Raw genomic sequence first — 24,134 nt, 5'->3', positions numbered from 1 at the left:
TGTTGGAGCTGTACTCATCCAGGCAAGTGGGGCGTATTTCATCACAATCCTGACTTGTGCCTTGCAGATGATGGACAGTGAGAAGGTGAGTTACTTGCTGCAGTGTTTCTAGCTTCTGACCTGCTCTTTTAGCAACTGTGTTTTGTGCAAGTCCAGTTCAGTTCTAGTCAATTGTAACCCCCAGGATGTTAGTGGGGCATTCAGTGATGGTAACACCATTGAATTTAGAGGGGTTGTGGTTAGGTTGTCTCTTATCAGAGATGGTCATTGCCTGGCACTTGTATGGTGGAAATGTTACTTGCCACTTGTCAGACCAAGCTTAGATATTGTCGAAATATTTTTATATTTGAACATGGACTGCTTCAGCAACTGAGGAGTTGTGAATTGTGCTGAACATTGCACAATCATCAACAAACTTTCCCATGTCTGATCTTATGATGGAGGGAAAGTCATTCATGAAGCAGTTGAAGATGCTTCAGCCTAGGATGCTGTCCTGAAGAACCCCTGCAGAGATATCTTGGAGCTGAAATGACTGACTTCCAACAGCCATAACCATCTTCCCATGTGTCAGGTATGATATCGGAGAACTTCCCCCTGACACCCATTGATTGCAGTTTTGCTTTGTCTCCTTTATACCACACTTGGTCATATGCAGCCTTGATATCAAGGGCTGTCACTCTCACTTCACCTCTGGAAGTCAGCTCTTTTCTCCATGTTTGGACCAAAGCTATAATGAGATCAGATGCTGAGTGGCCCTGTTGGAACCCAAACTGGGCAACACTGCTGAGTAGGTGCTGCTTGAAACACTGTTGATACCACCTTCTACCACTATGGGATTGCTTAGCTCTGTCTATCATTTGTTAGGCTTGCAAGTAATCCTGGAAAAGCACAGCAGGCCAGGCAGCAACCGAGGAGCAGGAGAATCGACATTTTGGGCATAAGCCCTTCTTCAGGATACCTGAAGAAGGGCTTATGCCAGAAACGTCGATTCTCCTGCTCCTTGGATGCTGCCTGGCCTGCTGCGCTTTTCCAGCACCAGACTTTTCAACTCTGGTCTCCAGCATCTGCAGTCCTCACTTTCTCCTTGCAAGTAATCCTGTTTGGTACTTTCACTAAGTTGACATCTCATTTTTAGGTATGCCCAACGCTGTTCCTAGCATGTTCTCCTACGCTCTGTATTGAACCAGGGTTGATCCAATGGCTTGATGGTAATGGTTGAATGGGGGATATGCCAGACCATGAGGTTGCAGATTCTGTTGAAGTACATTTCTGCTGTTATTGATCACCCTCAGCACTGGATGGATGCCCAATCTTGAGTAGCTAGATCTGTTCGATGTTTGTCCCATTCAGCATGGTGATAGTACCACACAAAATGATGGAGGGTATTCTCAATTTGAAGGAAGAACTTCATCTCCACAAGGACTGCAGTGGTCACTCTTACCGATATTGTCATGGAGGGGGTGTATCTGCAACTGGCAGATAGTTGGAGATGAGGTCAAATATTGTTTTTGCCTCTTGTTGGTTCTCTCATCACTTGCTGCAGACCCAACATAACAGCTGTGCCCTTTAAGACCTGACCAGTTGCTGCTGGGCCAATCTTAGTGCTGAACTTTGAAATCCCTCAGAGTACATTTTGCACTCTTGCCACCGTTGGTGCTTCCTCCAAATTTTGTTCAACATGGAAGAGTATTGATTCATCAACAGAGAGGACAGTTTCCTTGCCCATGAAGCTATGAGACCTCGTGGGGTCTGGAATCAATGTTGAGGCCTCCCAGGGTAACTCCATCCTGACCGTATACCATGGATCTGTCCTGTTGGTGGAGTGGGGCATATCCAGGGATAATGATGGTGGTGTCTGGGACATTGTCAGTTATGATTCTGAGAGTATGATTATGTCAGATTGTTGCTTGACTAGTCCATGAGACCGCTCTCCAGTTTTGGCACAGACCAAGATGTGTGTAAGGAGGACTTTGCAGGGTCAGTAGGGCTGTTTCTGCCATTGTCTTTTCCAGAGTTTAGGTTGATGCCAGGTGATCCATCTGCTTTCATTTCTTTGTTAAGATGTTGAAGGGATAGTTACGACTGAGTGGTTTGCTAGGCCATCTTTAGAAGACAGTTGAGAGTCAATCACGTTGCTGTGGGTCTGGAGTCAAATGTCGGCCTTGCTAGGTAAGGATGCCAGATTTCCTGCCCTGAAGGATATTAGTAACATATGCTATGTACTTTTGTTTAAATCGATGGAAGTGATATGTTAACAGAAGGTGCCACCATTTTTATAGACTCAGATATTTTCATGTTGCCCCAAAATGATTACATCTAAATGCTATTGTTATTGATTTCCAAATACATTGAATTTGAAGCTTAGGATCTCTTTTTGCATTCTAGCTTGATTATATTAATGTGGAATGAAAGCTGTGAAAATTAATCAAGATATGCAAGTGGAAATCGTGTATTATCCAGGACAGTGCAAGTATTACTTCAATGCTCATTCATGTTTTTTTTTTTGGCAGATTCATCTTTCTGTGCAAAATGCAGAGTCTGGTATCCATCCAGTATATTCTTGTACAGCTTACTACATTGAGATGTTACTGAAGATCGAGGTGCCACTTGTCTTTTCAGCTTTCCGCATGTCAGGGTTCACTCCATCACAGGTAAAATGTTAATTTAAATAAAATGCATGCATGAGAAAAGAATCCTAGCTACAACCAGAAGGTTGAGTCATAAAAGACATTTTGAAATTAATTTTAGTAACCTGTGGGGTGCACTCTTAAAAATAGATTTAATATTAACCTATGAAATGAAATTTGCTAGATATTTTTATTTTATAGTAAAATGCATGGTATTGAGTACAAAATGAATATTGCACTGCTAATGATTATATTTCTGTTGGGTCATGATAAGTCATGGAAGATATAATTGTTTTAATCTTCAATTTTAATTTTTGTGGATGAACACAACTTGAGATAATGTTACACTGGAATGTTACAAAGTTGTGCATAATGTACATCAGAGGCTGCAGGATGACTTGGACAGGCTGGCTCAATGGGCAAGTACCTGGCAAATGCAAAAAATGCAGATAAATGTGAGATTTGGTAACAAAAACAAGAAGGCTGATTATTACCTGGGCGTCATGGTGGAGCAGTTGCTGATGGTTGACATGCAGGTGCAGCAAGCAGTGAGGAAAGCTAATGGCATGTTGGCCTTCATAGCGAGAGAATTTGATTATCGAGTAGGCATGTCTTGCTGTAGCTATACAGGGCCTTAGTGAGGTCACACTTAAGTATTGTTTGCGGTTTTGGCCTCTTAGTCTGAGGAAGGACATTTTTACTATTGATGGAGTCCAAAAAGGTTCACCAGACTGATTCCCAGGATAGCAAGACTGACATATGAAGGAGGACTGGGCTTGTACTCACTGGACTTTAGAAAAATTACAAGGAATCTCATAGAAACATATAAAATCCTGATGGGATTAGACACGTTAGATGCTAGAAGAATGTTCCAGATGTTGGGGAAATTCAGGAATAGGGGTCACAGTCTAAGAATAAAGAGTAAACCATTCATGACCGAGATGAGGAAGAATTTATTCACCTGAGGGTTGTGAACCTGTAGAATTCTTTATCACAGAAAGCTCTTGAGGCCAGTTCATTCGACATATTCAAGAGGGAGCTAGACATGGCCCTTCCAGCTAAAGGGATCATGGGGTATGGAAAGAAAGCAGGAGTACGATACTGGAATTTCATGATCGGCCCATGGTGATGCAGGCTCAAAATGCCAAATGGACTATTCCTGCAGCTAATTGCTATGTTTCTATATCCCTTTCTGTGATAGCACCAATACCAAAAAACAGGCATGTAATGTTTCCCACTTCACCTAACTCCCAAATTCAGCCAATAATTTTCCGACAAATAAAACAACAAACTACACATGCTTAGGACCTTAACCAAAAGCAAACATTCCTGGAGAAACTCAATAAATCTTACAGCATCTGTGAGAAGGAGGCAGAGTTAACATTTCTAGTCTGGTGGCCCTTCATGTGAATTGTATTTTCAGACAAAATTTGCTATCAATTTTTATATTTCTGTTTACAAAAACTTTGATTTAGACTGGACATTTTCTTAGCTGGAGTGCAATTGTTCTGTCAGTCAAAACAGAAAAACATTTCAATAAACACTTGAACATTCAAGAAATATAATCCACTTCAATCCGACCTTAAATGATACATGTCCTTAAAAGATGAAAAATTTGCTATAATGTTGGAAACATAGCAGTAAGGTCCAACAAGCAACAATCATTTATAGACCAGATAATCTCATGCAAAAGTATTTTTCAAACAATAAGTCCTTCCTTATTATCATCATTTTCTGGTATTGATTAGGAAAAGATTATTGATGAGGATGCCACACTTCTTTTAGTTGTCAAATTTACATTTACCTGAAGCACCAGAACAAAGAAATAAGTTTTCTGTTTCATGTTTAAACTCAAATACAGCGCCTTTACTGATACAATGCTCTTTTAGTGAGTATCAGGTGAAATTGAGTTCAAAGTGTGAGCATTAACTCATAGCTTATTATTTCAGTGATGAGGCCTCTGCCAACCGAGAGCAGTTAACATTATGATTCCTGCTCGGTTAGGTTGTGAAGCCTGCCAACAACACTGCCAAATTTATGTTACAATTTCATTAAGACCAGTGACATTTTTGTTTAAGTTTGAAAAACAAAGTACTTGCTAAGGGAATAAAGCCACAAGTTTGAACAAATGAAGGAAACATTACCATACAAATATAGTTTTAACATTCAAAATTAACGTGATAGTTCTAGGTTAACAGATAAACTGCAGTGAACACCCCACAGTATGCATGACGGATATGATCAAGACATCTTATGGATTTCTCAATAACTCACATCATCAAATCTCATTAAAATTTTTCCTACTTCCCAAAGGATGTTAAATCTTCACTTGCTAAGATCTAGCCTCTGTACTTCCTCAACAGCAACTCCTATTCCTGCTTAGTCTTTGGCCTGCAAGTAGTAGTCAAGCAAAAATATCTCAGACGTACAATGACCAATGGCTGCTAAGCCTCTTATTCTCCCATGCTGATTAAATTGGCACTGCCCCAGAGTTTCTCTGAGCATTAGTCTTTCTCAGCTACACCAAGTAACTATTGCTTGGAGGTTTCTTTACCCAATAGCTGTGCTGAACTATAAGTGGTTCTCAGACCTTCTGTTAGTCACAATTTCAAAGCACTAATAGCAGCAGTTTAACTGCTTAAAACCTTTTCCCCTTTCTTTTGATTATATGTCATTCACCCTTCACATGCTGTTTACTGATCTTGAGCTGATGGGGCTGGGCAATCAATACTCTCCCTAGGGAATCCCATCTTTGCTATCTGGCAGGAACACAGTGGTAGAGAGTCATACAACAGAGACCCTTTGGCCCATCGAGTCCGTGCCAACCTACCGATACTAATCTTACAAACGATTCAAAGACCATAATATCCTATTCTCTGAATTTTACAGTTCTCCAGCCAATTTCATCTCTGAGGCTGCCAAGTTCAGAACACACAAAAAACAGAGACACAGAAAATAAACTTTATCGTATGATTTCCTTTTATTTTAATTAATTAAACTCTATAACACAATGCAATACTACTAGTACAACTGTAGAATGAGACCAAATTGAGTAGTTGTGAAAATGGTAGAGAATTAAATTTCTCCACATCCTCCTTTCACAATTAAATATGGATCCTGTGGGACTCCTGGTGCTGTAACTGATAAATATTCAGGATCACCCAGTATTCAGAATCCTGAAGGATATTTGTGTGGTAGAAGCAGCGGAGTTAGCCAAGAGTTAACAGGGATGGGAACTATACCATAGAAATCGGGGTTGGCAAATATTAGACCTCAATTCAAAAAGGGAAAATAGGATACTCCAGGAAATTATTGACCAATCAGCTTGTTGGAAGGAAGTTTGACAGATTCATGATGTTTTGATCTGCCAAGAATCATTCCTACTGTCTTTACTCTGACTCCAAACACTGCTCTTACCATCAGTCATCCCCCTCCTCAGCCACAGTTACCTGAACATCCTTCAAAATCACATCTTCAATCTTGTTCTGTTCCCAGACCTGAGGCCCCAAATGAAATCCATCACGTTGATCAGTTACTTTCACATCGGTACGCCGTTCATCTTTGCCCCACCTCAGCCTCTCCCTTTGATCTCTTGTCAGCTGTCACAAAGAAGGAATGGTTGAAGGCAGCTGAGGTGAACAGCAGCACTATAGTTCCATGTCATGGATGCAATGTAAAATGCTGTTTATTGATCTACCAGGTGAAGAAAAGTGAATACCTTTCCTGATTCAGATATGTTCTGTGCTTCAAACTACCTCAGTTCTGTTTTGCAATATCCACTTGTTAATGTCATATCTCGCATGCACCTAACTTTATTTCATTTCATCAGTGAGTGAAAATATGACAAAGCTGAGTACTGTAAATGACAACGTTTTAACAGTGAGGATGCTGCCGTGACTCAGACGTATTACATTATTTTGTCTTCCACAACCTTCGGAGGTAAAGTAAAGTTTGAATGCAATAATCACAAGCTTGATGTATGAACTGATTGTGATCCAGTACTCTGGTATGAACTTGCAAGGGCGGCACGGTGGCACAGTGGTTAGCACTGCTGCCTAACAGCGCCAGAGACCCGGGTTCAATTCCCGCCTCAGGCGACTGTGTGGAGTTTGCACATTCTCCCCGTGTCTGCGTGGGTTTCCTCCGGGTGCTCCGGTTTCCTCCCACACTCCAAAGATGTGCAGGTCAGGTGAATTGGCCATGCTAAATTGCCCCTAGTGTTAGGTAAGGGGTAGATGTAGGGGTATGGGTGGGTTGCGCTTCGGCGGGGCGGTGTGGACTTGTTGGGCCGAAGGGCCTGTTTCCACACTGTAAGTAATCTAATCTAATAAAAATAAATGCCCTGAGGAACTCCTGCAGAGATGTCCAATTAAAAGTGCAGGATGGTATGCCAGGAGCAGCACAAAGCATATGAAAATGAAGTGTCAACCTGTCAAAGCTATAAAACAGGACTAACTGGCATGCAAAATACTGTAAGCAGTAAGTGATAGAGTTGCACAATGTCACAGTCAGTAGGTCAAATCTAAGCTCTGTATACCCAATTACATATTGTGGTGGACAAGTAAACAATGCACTGGAAAAGGAGACTTCACAAATATCGCTCCCCTCAATGACTGGAGAGTTTAAAACATCAGTCTCCAGCATCAGATACCTGTCTTCAGTCAATTTAATTCATTCCACATGATATGGTTGGAGGTACTACCTACTGTAAAGGTTATGAGGCCTGTTTACATTCTAGCAATAGTTCTAAAGACATCATCTCCAGAACTTGCTCCAACCTTCACCAAGCTGTTCCAGTTCAGCTACAACACTAGCATTTATCTGACAGTGTGGGAAGCTGCCCAGGTATGTCCTGTACACAAAATACAAGACAAATCCAACCCTGTCAATTACTGCCCCATTAGTCTACTCTCGATCATCTGCAAAATGATGGAAATTGCAATCAACAGTGATAGCAAGCAGCACCTGCTCAACAGTAAATTTCTGACTGACTCTCAAATTGGGTTCCACCAAAGTCACTCTTTCTTACTATCTTGGTTCAAGTTGAATACCAGAAGTGAGTGACTGCCCTTGACATCAAGGTGGCATTTGACTGAGTGGGATCAATGGGTATTAGGGAAAAAGGTCTTCAGTGCTACGTGTCATATGTGGCACATAAGATAGTCGTGGTTGTTGAAGGTCAGTCATTTCACTTTCAGGACATCTCTGCAGGAGTTCCTCAGGGCCGTGCCCCAGGCCCAATCATCATCAGATGCTTCATCAATGACCTGCACCCCCCCCCCCCACCAAACACACAACATCATACGGTCAGAAGTGGGGATGTTCAACAATGATTGTGCAATGTTCAGCGCCAGTTGCATCTCCTCAGATACTGAAAAAGCCCATGTTGAAATGCAGCAAGTTTTTGAGTCATAGAGCTATACAGCATGGAAACAGACTTATGCCGACCAGATATCCTAACATAATTTTATCCTATTTGCCAGCATTTGGCCCATTTCCCTCTAAACCCTTCCTATTCATATACCCATCCAGACACTTTTACAATGCTATAATTGTACCAACCTCCACTACTTCCTCTGGCAGCTTATTCCATACATGCACCACCCTTTGAGTGAAAAGGTTGCCCCTTAGGTCCCTTTTTATATCTTTCCCCTCTCACCTCATACCTATGACCTCTGGTTTTGGACTCCCCCACCCCAGGGATAAGACCTTGATTAATCACCCTATCTATGCCCCTCATGATTTTAGAAACCTATATAAGTCACCCCTTAGCACCTCAAGGGAAAATAGCCCCAGCCTATTCAGCTTCTACTTATAGCTCAAACCCTCCAACCCTGGCAACATCCTTGTAAATCTCTTCTGAACCCTTTCAAGTTTCACAACATACTTCCTATAGCAGGGGGAGACCAGAATTGCATGCAGTATTCCAAAAGTGACCGAACCAGTATTCTGTACAGCCACAACATGACCTTCCAACTCCTATATTCAGTGCACTGACCAATAAAGGCAAACATACCAAACACTGCCTTCACTTTCCTGTCTACCTGGGACTCCGCTTTCAAGGACCTATGAAACTGTACTCCAAGGTCTCTTTGTTCAACAACATTCGCCAGGGCTTTACCGTTTAACGTTTTAGTCCTGCCCTGATTTGTCTTTCCAAAATTCAGCATCTCACATATATCTAAATTAATACTCCATCTGCCACTCTTCTGCCCATTGGCCCATCTGATCAAAGCCTAACCAATTTGCAGGCTTGGGCTGAAAAATGGCAAGTAACGTGCACAAATAACACAATTGCCAGTCAATGGCCACCTCCAATAAGAGACATCCTAATCATGGCATTCAGTGGTATTACTTTTACTGAATTCACCTACCATTGACATCCTGGGAGTTGCCATTAACCAGAAACTGAGGTAGACCAGTCACATAAATATATTATCTGCAAGAGACTTTCAGACGCCAGGAATACTATAGCTATTAACACACCATCTGTTTACCCAAAGTCTATTCACTATCTTCATGGCAAAACGTGGATGTGATGGAGTATTTCTCACTTGCCCAGATAAGTACTGCTCCAATAACGCTCAAGAAATTTGACACCATCCAAGAAAAAGCAGCCACATTTAGTATCACATCGACAAGCATCCACTCTCTTCATCACTGATGCTGAGAAGCAGCAGAGTGCAGCATCTAAAAGATGTAATGCAGAAATTCACCAAGGATCCGAAGGCAGCACCTTTTAAAACCATGGCCACTTCCATTTGGAAGGACAAGGGCAGGAGACATATGATAACAACAATACCTGCATGTTCTCCTCAATGTCACTGAGCCTCATTCGGACCTGGAAATAAATTGGAGTTCGTTCAGTGTCATTGGCCAAAATCCAGGAATTCCCTCCCTAATAGCTTTGTGGCTGTACCTACAGCAAATGATTGCAGTGCATCAAAAAGGCTCACCATCACCTTCTCAAGGGCAACTAGTGACGGGCAATGGAGCTGGCCCAGCCAGCAATACCATGTCCAACAAGTAAACTATAAAAAATGAAAGGACCTTGTTGTTTCTAGGGTGCATCATCACAGCACTTACTGCCATGCTCCACCACAGACACAGAGTCCACATTAAAGAATTATTTGCGTTTTCACTTGTTATGAAGCACTGATGACAGGAAAAGCTGTGAAAAAAATCCATAATGGGGAGGGATTTCTCTCCAAACTATGCACCGCTGGACACAGATACTGAAGTACATCTGCAACTTTGCCAGGCACTGACGGACATGTTATGCATGTGCTGATAATAGTGGAGACAATAGAAGTCGACTTAATTGTTAATGGATTGGTGACTACAAGGAACTACAAGGATGTTTGCCATAGGGAGACGGTCCTCCTGCAAGACACTTGAGACAATGCTCTCAAATCAGTCCATAACACTATAGGAGCCAAATTTTCCATTCAGCCCATTAATTCTTCACTGCCATTTAGTGAGGTTATGGCTAATCTGATCATCCTCAAGTCCATGTTTATGCCTTTTCTCCATAGGGCTTGATTTCTTTTGCAGATTAAAAGTCTCTCTGCCTCCGTCTTGAATATTCTTAATGATCCAGCCTTGACAGCCCTCTGTGGTGAAAAGTTCCACAGCTTCACTACCCGCTGAAAAAATAAGTCCTTCCCCATCTCTCTCTTAACTGGATAACCCTACACTCTGATTATGTCTTCTGAGCCTTGACTGTCCACAGGGGGAGAAAGATCTGTCAGTATCTACCCTGCTAAGACCCCTAAGAATCTTTTATGTTTCAAAAGGTTGCTTTCCATTCTTCTAAACTTTAGAGTATAGGCTCAATCTACTCAACCTGTTCTTATAAAGAAGTCCCTCCATATCTGAAACCAACCTAGTTAACCTTCTCTGGATTGCTTCCAGTGCCAGTGCATATTTCCTTACATAAGGGGACCAAATCTTCATCTCTGTTTTGTGTGGTCTAGCTAGTGCCTTGTATAGCTTTATAGAGTTTCATATTTTAGTACGTTATTCCCTTTGAAATAAAAACCAGCATTTTATTTTTCTTCCCTATTACCTATTGAACTTGAATACTATCTTTTTATGATTCATCCTTCTGGTGCCGCTTTCTGCAATCTCTCTCCATTGAAATAATTCTTCCTGCCATAGTTCTATACCTCACACACTCCCACCTTGTATGCTGTCTGCCAAGTTTTTGCTCAGTCGCGTAATCTGACTATATACCTCTGTATGGGCGGCATGGTGGCTCAGTGGTTAGCACTGTTGCCTTACAACACCAGGGACTCGGATTCAGTTCCAGCCTCGGGCGACTGTCTGTGTGGAGTTTGCACATTCTCCCCGTGTCTATGTGGGTTTACTCCAGGTACTCCAGTTTCCACCCACAATCCAAAGATGTGCAGGTTAGGTGAATTGGCCATGCTAAATTGCCTGTAGTGTTCAGGGATGTGTAGGTTAGGTGCATTAGTCTAGAGTAAATGTAGAGTAATAGGGGAATGGGTCTGGGTGGGATGTTCTTCGAAAGTTCGGTGTGGACTTGCAGGGCTGATGGGCCTATTTTCCACTCTGTTATTAGGATTCTATGATTTTAGAATCTCTGTGTCCTCTTCACCATTTGCCTTGTCATCCTTTTTTAGGTCATCGGAGAAGACGCAAAAGAGATTTACCAGAATATTTTCTAGATTGGAGTGTATTAGCTGTAAGGAGAGGTCGGACAAACTTTGATTGTTTTCACGAGAGTATTGGAGACTGAGGGGCAACCTGATGGAAGCACTTAGGGTATAGGTTTGCTCGCTGAGCTGTAGGTTTGATATCCAGACGTTTCATTACCTGGCTAGGTAACATCATCAGTGGCGACCTCCAAGTGAAGCGAAGCTGTTGTCTCCTGCTTTCTATTTATATGTTTGTCCTGGATGGGGTTCCTGGGGTTTGTGGTGATGTCATTTCCTGTTCATTTTCTGAGGGGTTGATCGTGTCCCTCAGTATCTTCTCCAGCAAGTTCCCTTACATCACTGACATCAGGTACACCGGTCTATAATTACCTGGATTATCCCTGCTGCCCTTAAACAAGGGGACAACATCAGCAATTCTCCAGTCCTCATATAACTTACTTCACCACCTTTGCCCATCTGACTTTTCCAGTCAATATGTAGATTGTAATCTCCTTTTGGTTCTTGATGTGCCTTTCTGACAGGCTCTTATTATTTTCCCTTTATGTCCCACTCTATTGTGTGTCTACTTATAGAGGGCCTATATACCACTTTGACAAGTGATAACCTGTCTCCATCACTCTCTATTCTGCTAATACCAGCATTAAGTAACAGAGCCACTTTCTCAAAGATTCCTGTCATTACTAAATGTCCTGTACCCTTCAAGAGTTACGTCAGGATCTAATCCATGTCATCCTGCAGTCATTTATCTGTAATGACTACTAGATCATATTTATTCATACCTATTTGTACAATCAATTCACCTGTTTTGGTTCTAATGCTATAGTCATTTAAATACGGAGCTATTAGCTTTATCCTTTCCTCGCTTTATAAATTCTAATATCATCTGGTTGACTCTTAGATGTGTATTGTCTATCCCTGCCTGGGATGTCTATTTATTATTTCCCATATCAATAATTTTCTTTTTGGCTTTGACTCTACTCTTTGATTTATGTCACATTCCAAAATTTGGTCCCTCACCCTCACTTTTTGTTTATTTTACAAATATCTCTGCTTCCCTGGTTATGCCATTAACTAGAACACTGGTCCCAGCATGGTTCAGGTAAAGACTGTTCTATCAGTACAAATCTCTTCTTCCCCAGTGTATTGCTCCACAAACTCAAACCCCTTCGTTTGCACAAGTTTTTGACCTAAGTATTCATCTCTCTAGTCTGATTTGTTCTATGCCAGTTTGGCTGTGGCTGAGGTAATAATGAAAAGATTATGACCTTTGAGGTTTTGCAATTTAATTTGACACCTAGCTTTTTATACTGACTATGTAGAATCTTCTTCTTTCTCCTGCCTATATTGTTGATGCTGACATGGAACACAGCTGTCGGTTCTGCCTAAGCCACTCAAACTCTTCTCCAGCCCTGAGCTGATGTCCTGAACCTTGCTGCAAAGCAAGTAAAACTGACCTTGGAGCCACGTGCTTTGCCACAGAGAACTTAGTCAATTCCCCTCTCCATATTGTCCCCTAGAACTGCTGCATTCTTTATTACTCCCATCTCTTGAATGGCCTCCTGAAACCTGGAGACCTCACTCTCATTCAGACCAGCTGTAAGAACTTTGAGCATGTTGGCCTATAACAAAGGCTGACGTTGCAGCCCTCTGGGTCCCCATGCCTACCTTAATGCAGTTGCACACTCTCAACCCTGCATCTTCACAGAATCCCTGAGAGTTGTGACTGCCTTCTGTCTAAGTAACTTCCTCCATGTCACTGTATCTGTAGTTCAGTCTGTAGCTCATAGACTTCAAGCTGAAGCTAATCAAACTTCACACTTGTCACACCCATAGGTTTCTTTCTGAACCAAACTGATATCCAGGAACTCCCATATTCTGTATTGTGACGTACCACCTGCCCTGCTATGCAAGGAACTAAAACTGCCTGTTCTAAGGAACTGCTTAAGCAATTTATTCCATGCTGTATTTAGTCATGTTTGTATATATTTTATTAACTTTCCCAGCAGTTACTGTACTAGCTTGAATCTTAGCAACAGAATAAAATAGGTTCAACCTGAATCACTCACCAAAGGACCACCTTTTCGTAGCTAAGTACGAATCAATTTCCAAGGCTGCATAATTTTAGGGGAAGTAAAAACAACAGAACATCTCTTTCCCTTCCTGCCTGTAACTTCCCGATCACTTAAATCCCATAACTACATTGTAACTCATCTTGAAGTGCTAAACTGCACTATATTGCCTAATGTTATGTGCTCCAGAGACAAACTTAATGTGGACCCCGTTTCTGTTGCTTTTTCACTGGAAATCTTATTAAAACCCTGCTTAAAGCTGGTAATTACAAAAATTAAGCTATAGATTTTAGATCAATGCTAACTGTGCACTCACTCAGTCCTCTGTTTTCCCTTTCCATTTCCATTGTCAATTTCCCTAGCTTTGAGAAGCTTGAGCTACTCATGTAACATTTGAAGCAAATTAAAATGAATTTTAAAATACTTCACTACATTCTCATAAGAAGGTTAATTGTTCCAGTAAGTATCTACCTACCTAGGAAATCCCAGCTTTGGCAAGTAGGTTCCTTGCTAGCATCCAGTACTCCTGCTATAAAAATCATAAATATTTACTTTCAATCAAATAATTCATGAAGATTAAAAGTCCCACAAAGTCGGAATGTGTTCAGTGTGATTGTTTTCAGACTGGCTTAGAAAGATAGAAACATAGAAAGTAGGTGTAGGATTGGCCATTCAGCCTTTTGAACCCACACCACCTTCAATATGCTCATGGCTAATCACGCAGTTTCAGTATCCCATTCCCACTTTCTCTCCATACCTCTTGACCTTTTTAGCTGCAGTGAAGCTCCCTCTTGTCTAGCTCCCTCTTGAATATATCTAATGAACTGGGCCCAACAGCTTACTGTGGTAGAGAATTCCATAGATTCACAATTCTGAGTGAAGCAATTCTTCCTCACCTCAGTCATGAATGGCTTACCCCTTATTCTTAGACTGTGACCCCCTAGTTCTGGACTTTCCCAACCTTTGGAGCATTCTTCCAACATTTAGCCCGTCAATTCCCATCAGGATTTTGTGTGTTTTTATGAGATTCCCCTCTTCATCCTTCTAAATTCTAGTGAATACAAGCCTAGTTGATTCAGTCTTTCTTCATATGTTAGTCCTACCATCCCAGGAATCAGTCTGGTGAACCTTCGCTGGACTCCCTCAATAGCAAGGAGGTCCTCCCTCGGACTAGAAGGCCAAAACTACACACGATACTCAAGGTGTGGCCTCACCAAAGTCCTGTATAACTGCAGCAAAACATCCCTGCTTAATACTCAAATCCTTTTGCAATAAAGGCAGCATGCCATTAGCTTTCCTCACCGCCTGCTGCACCTGCATGCCAACTTTCACAAACTATTCCACTGATAACCCAGTTTCGTTGCACCTCACATTTTTCCTAAACTGCCACATTCAGACAATAATCTGCCTAATCTGTGACCAAAGTGGATTTATCGACATTTTATTGCATTTGCCAAATATTTGCCCACTCAGTCAACCTGTCCAAGTCACCCTGCAGCCTCTTAACATCGTCCTCACAGCACACACTGCCACCCAGCTTAGTGTCATCTGCAAATTTTGGGGATATAGCATTTAATTCCTTCATTCAAATCGTTAATATATATTGTGAACTGCTGGGGTCCCAGTATTGAATCCTGAGGCACTCACTGATCACCACCTGAAAAGAACCATTTATTCCAACTCTCTACTTCCTGTCAGCCAACCAGTTCTCTATCCATGTCAATACATTATCTCTAATACAATGAGCTTTAATTTTCCTTACTAATCTCTTGTGTGAAACTTTGTCAAAAGCTTTTGCAAGTCCAGATACACAACAACTACTGATTTACTCATGTCCGGTCTGCTGGTCACATCCTCAAAAACATTCTAGTACATTTGTCAAGCATGATTTCCCTTTAGTGAATCCATGCTGACTTAGACCAATTCTGACACTGCTTTCCAAATGCTCAGCTATTAAATCCTTAATAATTGACTGTAGCATTTTCCCCACAGGCTAACCAGCCTATAATTCCCATTTTCTGTCTCCCTCCTTTTCTAAAAAGTGGGGTTATATTAGCTATTCCTCAGTCCATTGGAATTCTTCCAGAATCTGTAGAATTCTGGAAATTGATCACTAGTGCTTCCACTGTTTCTAGGAACACATACTTAATTACTTTGGGATGCAGAGCATCGGGCCCTGGGAACTTTTCAGGTATTGATCCCATCAATTTCACCAATACCATTTCCTGACTGATAAGGATTTCCTTCAGTTCCTCCTTCATGCTTGACCCTCTGCCCCCTCGCATTTTCAGAAGGTTATTTGTGTCCTCCTCAGTAAAGACAGATCCAAAGTATCTGTTCAACTGATCTGCCATCTCTTTGTCCATTATGAATTCATCCAATTCTAACTGCAAGGACCTACATTTGGTTTCACCAATCTTTCTCTCTTCGCATGTCTATAGGAGCTTTTGCAGTCAGTTTTTATGTTTTCAGCAGGCTTACTTTCATATTCTATTTTCTTCTACCTAATTAAACCCTTTGTCTTCCTCTACTAAATTTTAAATTTCTCCCAGTCCTGTGGTTTGATGCTTTTTTTCTGGCCAATTATATGCCTCTTTGGCTTTAATGCTATCCCTGATATCCCTTATTTAACTATGGTTGAGCCACCTTCTCCGTCGTACCCTTATACCAGATAGGGATGTACAATGTTGAAGTACATCATGTGTTCTTTAAATGTCTGCTTTTGCCTGTCCACTGTCAACCCCTTAAGTATCCTTGGCCAGCTAATCCTAGCCAATGCATGCCTCATACCATCAAAGTTAGCATTCTTTAAGTTCAGGACCCTAGTCTCAGATTTAACTGTGTCACTCTCCATCTTAATGAAGAATTCTACCATATTATGGTCACTCTTCCCCATGTTGCGCTTTTATCACACCTCTTTGTAAATGGGCTGTTGACTCAGTAGAAGAACAAACTCTGAAGAAGTTTGCAGGATGTGATAAGTGTGGTTAGCTCTGGTAAGCACAGTTCAATTTGGCTTTGATAACATGCATACCTTTGAACAGAGAAGATTGACCTGCAGCCAGCATCGCAGTAAAGCAGTCTGAGAAAAGTATGCTTCAGCCAGTTCTTGTGGGAAAAAAAGAAGGGTGACAAAACAGAAAACTTAGTTGTTAGCTGAAGTATTTAATTTTTGAAAGAATACCTGAGGAATCAGAGAGACAATTGCACATGTGGAGTGCAGCACAGGTAGGGTATAAGACTCAAGTTCTACACAACTTACCTGAAGAGTCAGAGGTGCTATGGAAGTAAGACTCACTGGAGTATCCGCAATGCTGAGATTGTTGTGGACAGCACATTCAGTGAGGCAGTCACATCGCAAGTCAAGACTGAACAGGCAGAAAACAGATGGGCGACCACCCAGTAGATGAAGGCAAACAATATAGGAGTCACCTGTGGCTGTCGCTCTCCCCAACAGAGATATCGTTTTAGATAACATCCCAGGGGATGGCAGCAGGAACCAAGTCCATGGCACCACAGATGGCTCAGGTGCTCAAGAGTTGGGAAAAAGTGATAGCAATTCTATAGTAAGAGGAATGGAAACAACACAGATGCAAAGAGACTCCAGGATGGGATATTGCTTCCCTGGCACGAGGGCCTAGGATGTCTTGGTGTGACTACAAGGCATTCTGAAGGCAGATGGTGAGCAGCCCTTCCTGATGAAGGGCTTGTGCCCGCAACATTGACTGTCCTGCGCGGATGCTGCCTGACCTGCTGTGCTTTTCCAGTACCACAGTTTTTGACTCAGATGGTGAACAGCTAGTGTTTGCTCTTCCAACAACATAGATTTTAAAATAAAGATGAAATCCTACAAGTAGAATCAAGGGAGTTAGGATGTAAGTTAGAAAGTAGACCCTCAAAAGTAGTCATCCTTGTGAGAGTAAACATAGCAGGATATACCAAATGAATGCATGGCTGAAGAAATGGAGTATGAGGAAGGAATTCAGATTCCTGAGACATGAGAACTGGTTCTGAGGAAGATGGGACCAGTGCAAACAGGATTGCATCAGGGCAACACTGGAGCAATGTCCAGTACATACTTGCTAGTGCTGATGGGAAGGTAAACTAAAATGGCAGGAGGATGTGAACCTGAGTAGGAGAGTGAGGAGGAGGAGACCTAATGGAAGCAAAACAGAAACAATTAGGAAGGTAAAATGAAAGGCAAAAACTAGGGCAAATGTGAATCAGGCAGTAGTGCAAAATAAAGTTAAACTGACCAACATGGTTAAAAATAGAATTCTAAGGGCTTTGAGTATTAGTGCACAAACACTCGTAATAAGATAGATAAATTGTCAGCACAAATAGACATGACCAGTTATGATGTAGGTATGATTACAGAGACATGTTTTCAGGGTGACCAAGGATGAGAATTGAACATCCATGGATATTTATTATTTGGAAAGGACAGGCGAAAAGGGAAAGGAGCGGGGGTAGCAGTGTTAGTAAAGGAGTTTTCAATGCAATAGTAAGGAAGGGGATTGACTGGTAAAATCATCATGATGATGAATCTGTATGGGTGGAGATAAGAAACAGTAAGGGGCAGAAGCCAATATAGGCCCAAAATAGCAGTGGAGTTTTGTAGAAGGCATTAAACAAGAAATCAGAAGTATGCAATAAGGGTACAACTGTAAAAATAGGTGACATTAATTTCAAAATATAGATTGTACGAACCAAATTAGCAATGGTATTGCCCAGGAGGAATTAATGTGATATTCTTTTTAGACCAAAACATTGAGAATGTACCAAAGAAAAGGTTATTCTAGACTAGGTACTGTGTAATAAGTAAGGATTAATTAACAATCTTGTTATGCTGGGTCCCTTGGGGAGGTGGAACCAAAATATATTAGAATTCTTCATTTAAAATGGAGATTAAACCATCAAATCCAAAACTAGCATCCCAAGTTGAATAAAGGGAACAATGTAGGTATGACTCTCGAATTGGCGAGAAAGGTTTGAAAGCCCCTTACTAAAAGGGTTGTCACACATAGGCAATGGTTCATATTTAAAAGCATGTGCATGAATTACAATTATTAATTCATGTCAGATGCAAAAATATCAGGGGAAAGGTATGGCTTACAAAAGAAATTAAGGATAGTTTTAAATCAAAAGAGGAAACACATAAAATTACTAGGAAAAGCAGTAAGCTTTTTCCTGAAGATTCTGAGCATTCAGTTTTTTAAAAATCAAAAGGGAAACTTAGAGTATATGAGTTAGATTGCAAGGAACAAAGAAATGACTGCAAAAGCTTCTATAAAAATGTGAAGACAAAAGAATATGGAAGTGCGAGAAGAATTCTGTGTTCCCAGTAAAAAGTGATGGCCACGTGAAGTTCATTGTGGAAAATTAATATTTTTGTGGATCAGAAATTACACTCTGGTGCCTACAGTCTTCCATATTATAACCCTCCTGCATTAAATTGTAAGTTCAAGCATGCAACATTAGCAATCAAGAGGGCTTGTATCTTTTATTCAATTGTTTTTGTGTTGTTGGGCATGCAAAATTTGGTTGTATTTATTTTCAATTTAAATATTTGCTCAGCATCATCTCTACCAACCCCCAGTCAAGATCACTATCATATTAAGAAGCAGTGTCAAATGATTGCACTGTGCCTGACTTGGGAGCTAGTATTTTCTATGAATAAGTGTCCTGAAAATCTCGAACATCCCAATAATACTTAGTCTCTTAATTAAATCTCTCAATATTGTTTTTCATATCTATTCATGTCTAATTGTATATTTTTTGAAGTATTATTTTTTGTGTGGAACTCAATCCTAAAATAAATTAATTAAGCCTCAAGATACTTCTGGAGTTCCACTTGGATTTGATTGACGCAGAACGCTCCAAGATATCTGTGCTCATTTAATTCTGACTTCATGAGCATGCATGATTTTAATTGCTTTGCAGTAGTTGCGGTACCTTCTAAATGCCCAGGTCATAATCTTTGGAACTTACTCTCTCAAAATCTCTTGCATTCTTTCCTCTTTTAAGATGCTTTTTAAATAAACTAGTTCAATGGCTAAGCTTTTGTCCACTTGTCTTAATATGTGGCTAGGTGTCAAACTTTGCTTTATAAAGCCCCAATGAAGTACATTGGGACATCTTGTTGTATTAAAGGTGCCATATAAACACAGTGTTTCACTTTACATGATAGATACATGTTTGTATATGCTTTTCTTTTTAATTATTCATTCAATTACTCTCTCTTGCTCTCCTTTTAAAAGTAGTATGAACTAAACATTATCGATCTTTAATCTTGCAATCAAACTAACGTTTTGTTCTTTGTTATATAATTTGTTGGATGTTAGTTTGCTCACTGAACTGAGGCTTGTGTTCAGACGTTCCATCACCATACTAGGTAACATCATAAGTGAGCCTCCAATGAAGCGCTGGTGTTATGTCCCGCTTTCTATTTATATGTTCAGGTTTCCTTAGGTTGGTGATGTAATTTCCTGTGTTGGTGCTGTCATTTCCTGTTCTTTTTCTTAGAGGTAAGATGGGGTCCAAGTCGATGTGTTTGTTGATAGAGTTCCGGTAGGAATGCATGCTTCTAGGAATTCTTGTGTGTCTCTCTGTTTGGCTTGTCCTGGAATGGATGTGTAGCCTCAGTCAAAGTGGTGTCCTTCCTGATCTGTCGGTAAAGATACCAGTGATAGCGGTCATGTGGCTAGTTGATGTCATGTATCCTAGTGGCTGGTTTTCTGCCTGTTTGCCCAATACAGTGTTTGTTAACATTCTTGCAAGGTATTTCGTAAATGATTAGAGTGGTGCTGGTAAAGCACAGCAGGCCAGGTAGCATCCAAGGAGCAGGGAAATCATACCTAATGAAGGGTTTTTGCGCAAAACGTCAATTCTCCTGCTCCTCAGATGCTACCTGACTTGCTATGCTTTTCCATCACCACTCTAATCTCCACCTCCGCCTATTTTGTAAATGATGTTCATTTTGCTTATTGTCTATATAGGGTTCTTTAAGTTCATTAGCAGCTGTTTTAGTTGTTGGTGGATTTGTGGGCTACCATGATGCCAAGATATCTGAGTAGTGTGGCAGTCATTTCTGAGATGTCTTTGATGTAGCAGAGAGTGATTCGTGTTTCTGAGCACATTTTGTCTGCTTGTTTGGGTTTTTTGCTGAGAAATGAGACTGTGTTCATTGGATACCCATTCTTTTTGAATATGCTGTATAGGTGATTTTCCTCTGTTCTTCATAGTTCTTCTGTGCTGCAGTGTGTCATTGCTCATTGAAATAATGTTCTGATGCAGCTTTGTTTGTGGATGTTGGGATGATTGCTTCTGTAGTTCAGTATTTAGTCCATATGTGTTCTTTTCCTGTAGACGCTGGTTTGAAGCTCCCCATTGGCTGTTCGCTCTACTGTGACATCTAGGGATAGCAGTTTGTTTGTTTTCCTCCTCTTTAGTGAATTTTATGCCAGTAAGGATATTATTGATGGTTTTCAAGGTTTCCTCTAATTTGTTTCGTTTGCTGATGACAAAAGTCATCCATGTAGTGGACCCAAAGTTTGGATTGAATGGTTGGCAGAGCTGTTTGTTTGAATCTCTGTATTACTGCCTCTGCTAAAAACCCTGATATCAAAGATCCCATGGGTGTTCCATTGGTTTGTCTAGGTTTTATTATTGAAAGTGAAGTGAGTGGTAAGGTATAGTTCCACTAGTTTGACGATATTGTCCTTTCTGATGTAGTCGATAGTATCTGGTTTCTAGTGTGTGTCTTTGGTGCTTCTAATAGTGTAGTCAGTGTTTCTTTGGCCAGATTGATGTTGATCAGGGCTGTTTTGTCAAAGAAGACCATTATTTCATCGTCTTCTATCTTGATATCTTTGGTGTTCAGGAATTCTTGGGTGGAGTGAATGGAGTGTCGTGAATCTTCTACTAATTGCTTAGTTGTTGGTGTAGCTCCTTGGCTAATCTGCACGTGGGTATTCCAGGTAGCAAGACTATGCGTCTGAGGGGGGCTCCTGGTTTGTGAATTTTGGATAATCCATAGAAACGTATCATGTTAAATCCATCTGGTTTCATTTTTTGGAAGTCAGTCTTGTTTAATTCTCTAGATGTCTGAAGTTTTTTGAGTAAGGCTGTGATTTGGTTCTCTAGTTGTGAGGTTGGGTCTATCGCCACTTGTTCGTAAGTATTGGTATCTGCAAGCAGTGCATTCGCTATCACAATGTAGTATGTTCAGTTTAACATGACTGTAGGTAGAATAACAATGTTTTTTATCTTTTTTGAGTGCTTCTAGTGCTTCCCTTTTTTGTGTATTGAGTGTGTTTCCTTCCTCCTTCCTACTTAATTTTGGTGTGACTGTCTACCTGATGGTTTGCTGGGTTTCCTCTGAGAGTTTGGTGTCTTTCAGTGTTGTTTCTAATGCTGCTAAGAAATCTTTTTTTGTCCATATCCCTGAAATTGTAACTTAACCCTCTTACTAAGGCAACTTTTTCATTGGCAATCATTTCAGTGACTTTAATAGACAGACTACTCAGACCTCATTGCATCACGGTAGCCCACAAAACGTTTAACACACTAAAACAGTAGCTAATGAACTTGAAAGACAGCAAGCAAAATGAACGTCATTTACAAAATACTTTGCAAGAACTGTAACAAACACTACACTGGACGAACAGGCAGAAAACTAGCCATCAGGTTACATGAACATATCAGAGGGTTGAAAGACATCGCAATCGAGGGCATCGATGCATCGTCCAAAATTTCAAGATCTGGAATGATTCTTGCAGATTGGAAGCTAACAAATGCCACTCTGTATTTTAAGAAGGAAACAAGACAGAAAACTTGGAACTGCAGACCTGTCAAACTTACTTCAGTACAGAAAATGTAATAACAATTATAAAGGATATGATAAATGGACACTTCAATAATAATAATAAATCATATTTCACAAATATGTTTGAGTTTGTTGAGAATACTGATAACATGATAAAAGGGAGTTGATGGATGTAGTATACTTGGATTTTTAGAAGGATTTTAATGAGATCTTGCACAGAAAGTTGGCTAACAAAATTAAAGAACTTGAGAAAGAAGATAATATACTTGGATGGATTTAGGGCAGGCTAAAAAGCATAAAGCAAACAGAAAGAATAAATGGATCATTCATGTATTAGCAGACTGTGACTAGTAGATCTCAGCTGTTCATAATATTTTTCAATAATTTGAGTGTGAACACTAAATGTAATATTTTACAATTTGTGGATGATGCAAAGCTAGATGGGTATGCATGTTATGAAAAAGGTTTAAAGTGGTTTCAAAGGATTTGAACAGGCTTATTGTGTGGGACAGAACATGACAGATGGAATATAATGCAGAAAAATATAAGATTATTGAGTTTGGTAGGAGGACCAGATGTGTATATTAAATGGTAAGAAATTAGGAAGTGCAGATGTACTAAGGGACCTAGATGTCTTTGTCAAAAAGTTACTGAAGGCTACCATGCAGGTGCAATAAGCTGTTAGAAAGGCTAATGGGATATTATCACAAGAGGATTTGATTGCAGGAATAGAAAAGTCTTGCTGAAATTGTATAGAAGATTGGTTAGACTGCATCTGGATACTGTGTCCAGTTTTGGTTTGTTTAGAATCATAGGGTCATACAGCTTGGAAACAGACCCTTCAGTCCAACTTGTCCATGCTAACCAAGTTTCCCAAACTAAATAGTCCCACTTTCCTGCATTTTGCCCATATCCCTCTAAACCTTTCCTATTTATGTACCTGTCCAAATGTCTTAAATGTTGTAACTGTATCGACATCTACCACTTCTGGCAGTTTATTCCACATACAAACTACCCTCTGTGTGAAAACATTGCCCCTCAGGTCTCTTTTAAATCTTTATCTTCTCACCTTAAAAATATACTTCCTAGTTTTGAACTTCCCATTTATCTCATAAAGGTTCACCTGACTTGTTTGAGGGATGGCAAGACTGTCTGGTGAATAGATTTTGAGCAAACTTGTCCAAGATTCTCTAAAATCTTGAAAAATGAGTCGTGCTGTCATTGAAACCTACAAAATACTTAAAGGAATTGACAGGGTAAATGCAGGTAAAGTGCTTCTCCTGGTTGGAGAGTCTAGAATTATAGAACACAACTTGAAAATGACACAGATTTACATTTAAATGGGGTGGCATGGTGGCTCAGTGGTTAGCACTGCTGCCTCACAGCACCAGGGACCCGAGTTCAATTCCAGCCTCAAGCGACTGTGCAAACTCCACGCAGACATTCTCCCCATGTCTGCATGGGTTTCCTCAGTCCAAAGATATGCAGGTTATGTGAATTGGCTGCTGAATTGCCCATAGTTTTCAGGGATAAGTAGATTAGGTGCATTAGTCAGGGGTATGGAAAGGGTAGGGAGTCTGGATGGTTGGTGTGGGCTTGTTAGGCCGATGGGCCTGTTTCCACAATGTAGGGATTCCATGGATTCTGTAGAGATTCTATGAGGAGATTTTTGTTTTTACTCAGAGGGTTATGAATCGTTGAAACTCTTGACTGCAGTGCCACAATTGTTCATCTGAATGCATGGTTTCACTTTTTGTGTTTTTTTTGACATAAACCTGAATTGAAAGGGAATTTGTGAAAGGAAGCTGACCTTTTCATTGCTATGTAAGCCAAGGCTGAATCTGAAATTGAAAACCTAGGCTTTGATTGAAACTATATAAATGGACACCGTCCTAGATGATTCCAGTGTGATACAGACAGGCTGAAGTCG

The 24,134-nt window shown here is 40.6% G+C and overlaps 1 protein-coding gene across 3 annotated transcripts in view; it reads left to right on the top strand.

Annotated features, from left to right (window-relative positions):
• tbc1d32 (TBC1 domain family, member 32) overlaps positions 1-24,134 on the top strand; it is a 247,339-nt gene that overhangs the window by 197,293 nt on the left and 25,912 nt on the right. For all 3 annotated transcript variants that reach the window (XR_011954513.1, XM_072555916.1, XM_072555917.1), the window contains one exon: positions 2,511-2,651. Coding sequence is in view for 2 of the 3 variants with exons in the window: in XM_072555916.1 (XP_072412017.1) it covers positions 2,511-2,651 (141 nt within the window). In the remaining variant the exon portion in view is untranslated. The remainder of the gene's footprint in view (positions 1-2,510; positions 2,652-24,134) is intronic.

Source organism: Chiloscyllium punctatum, chromosome 3 (genome assembly GCF_047496795.1).
Source record: "Chiloscyllium punctatum isolate Juve2018m chromosome 3, sChiPun1.3, whole genome shotgun sequence".
Taxonomy (NCBI): Eukaryota; Metazoa; Chordata; class Chondrichthyes; order Orectolobiformes; family Hemiscylliidae; genus Chiloscyllium; species Chiloscyllium punctatum.
This window is presented reverse-complemented; position numbering and strand designations above follow the sequence as displayed.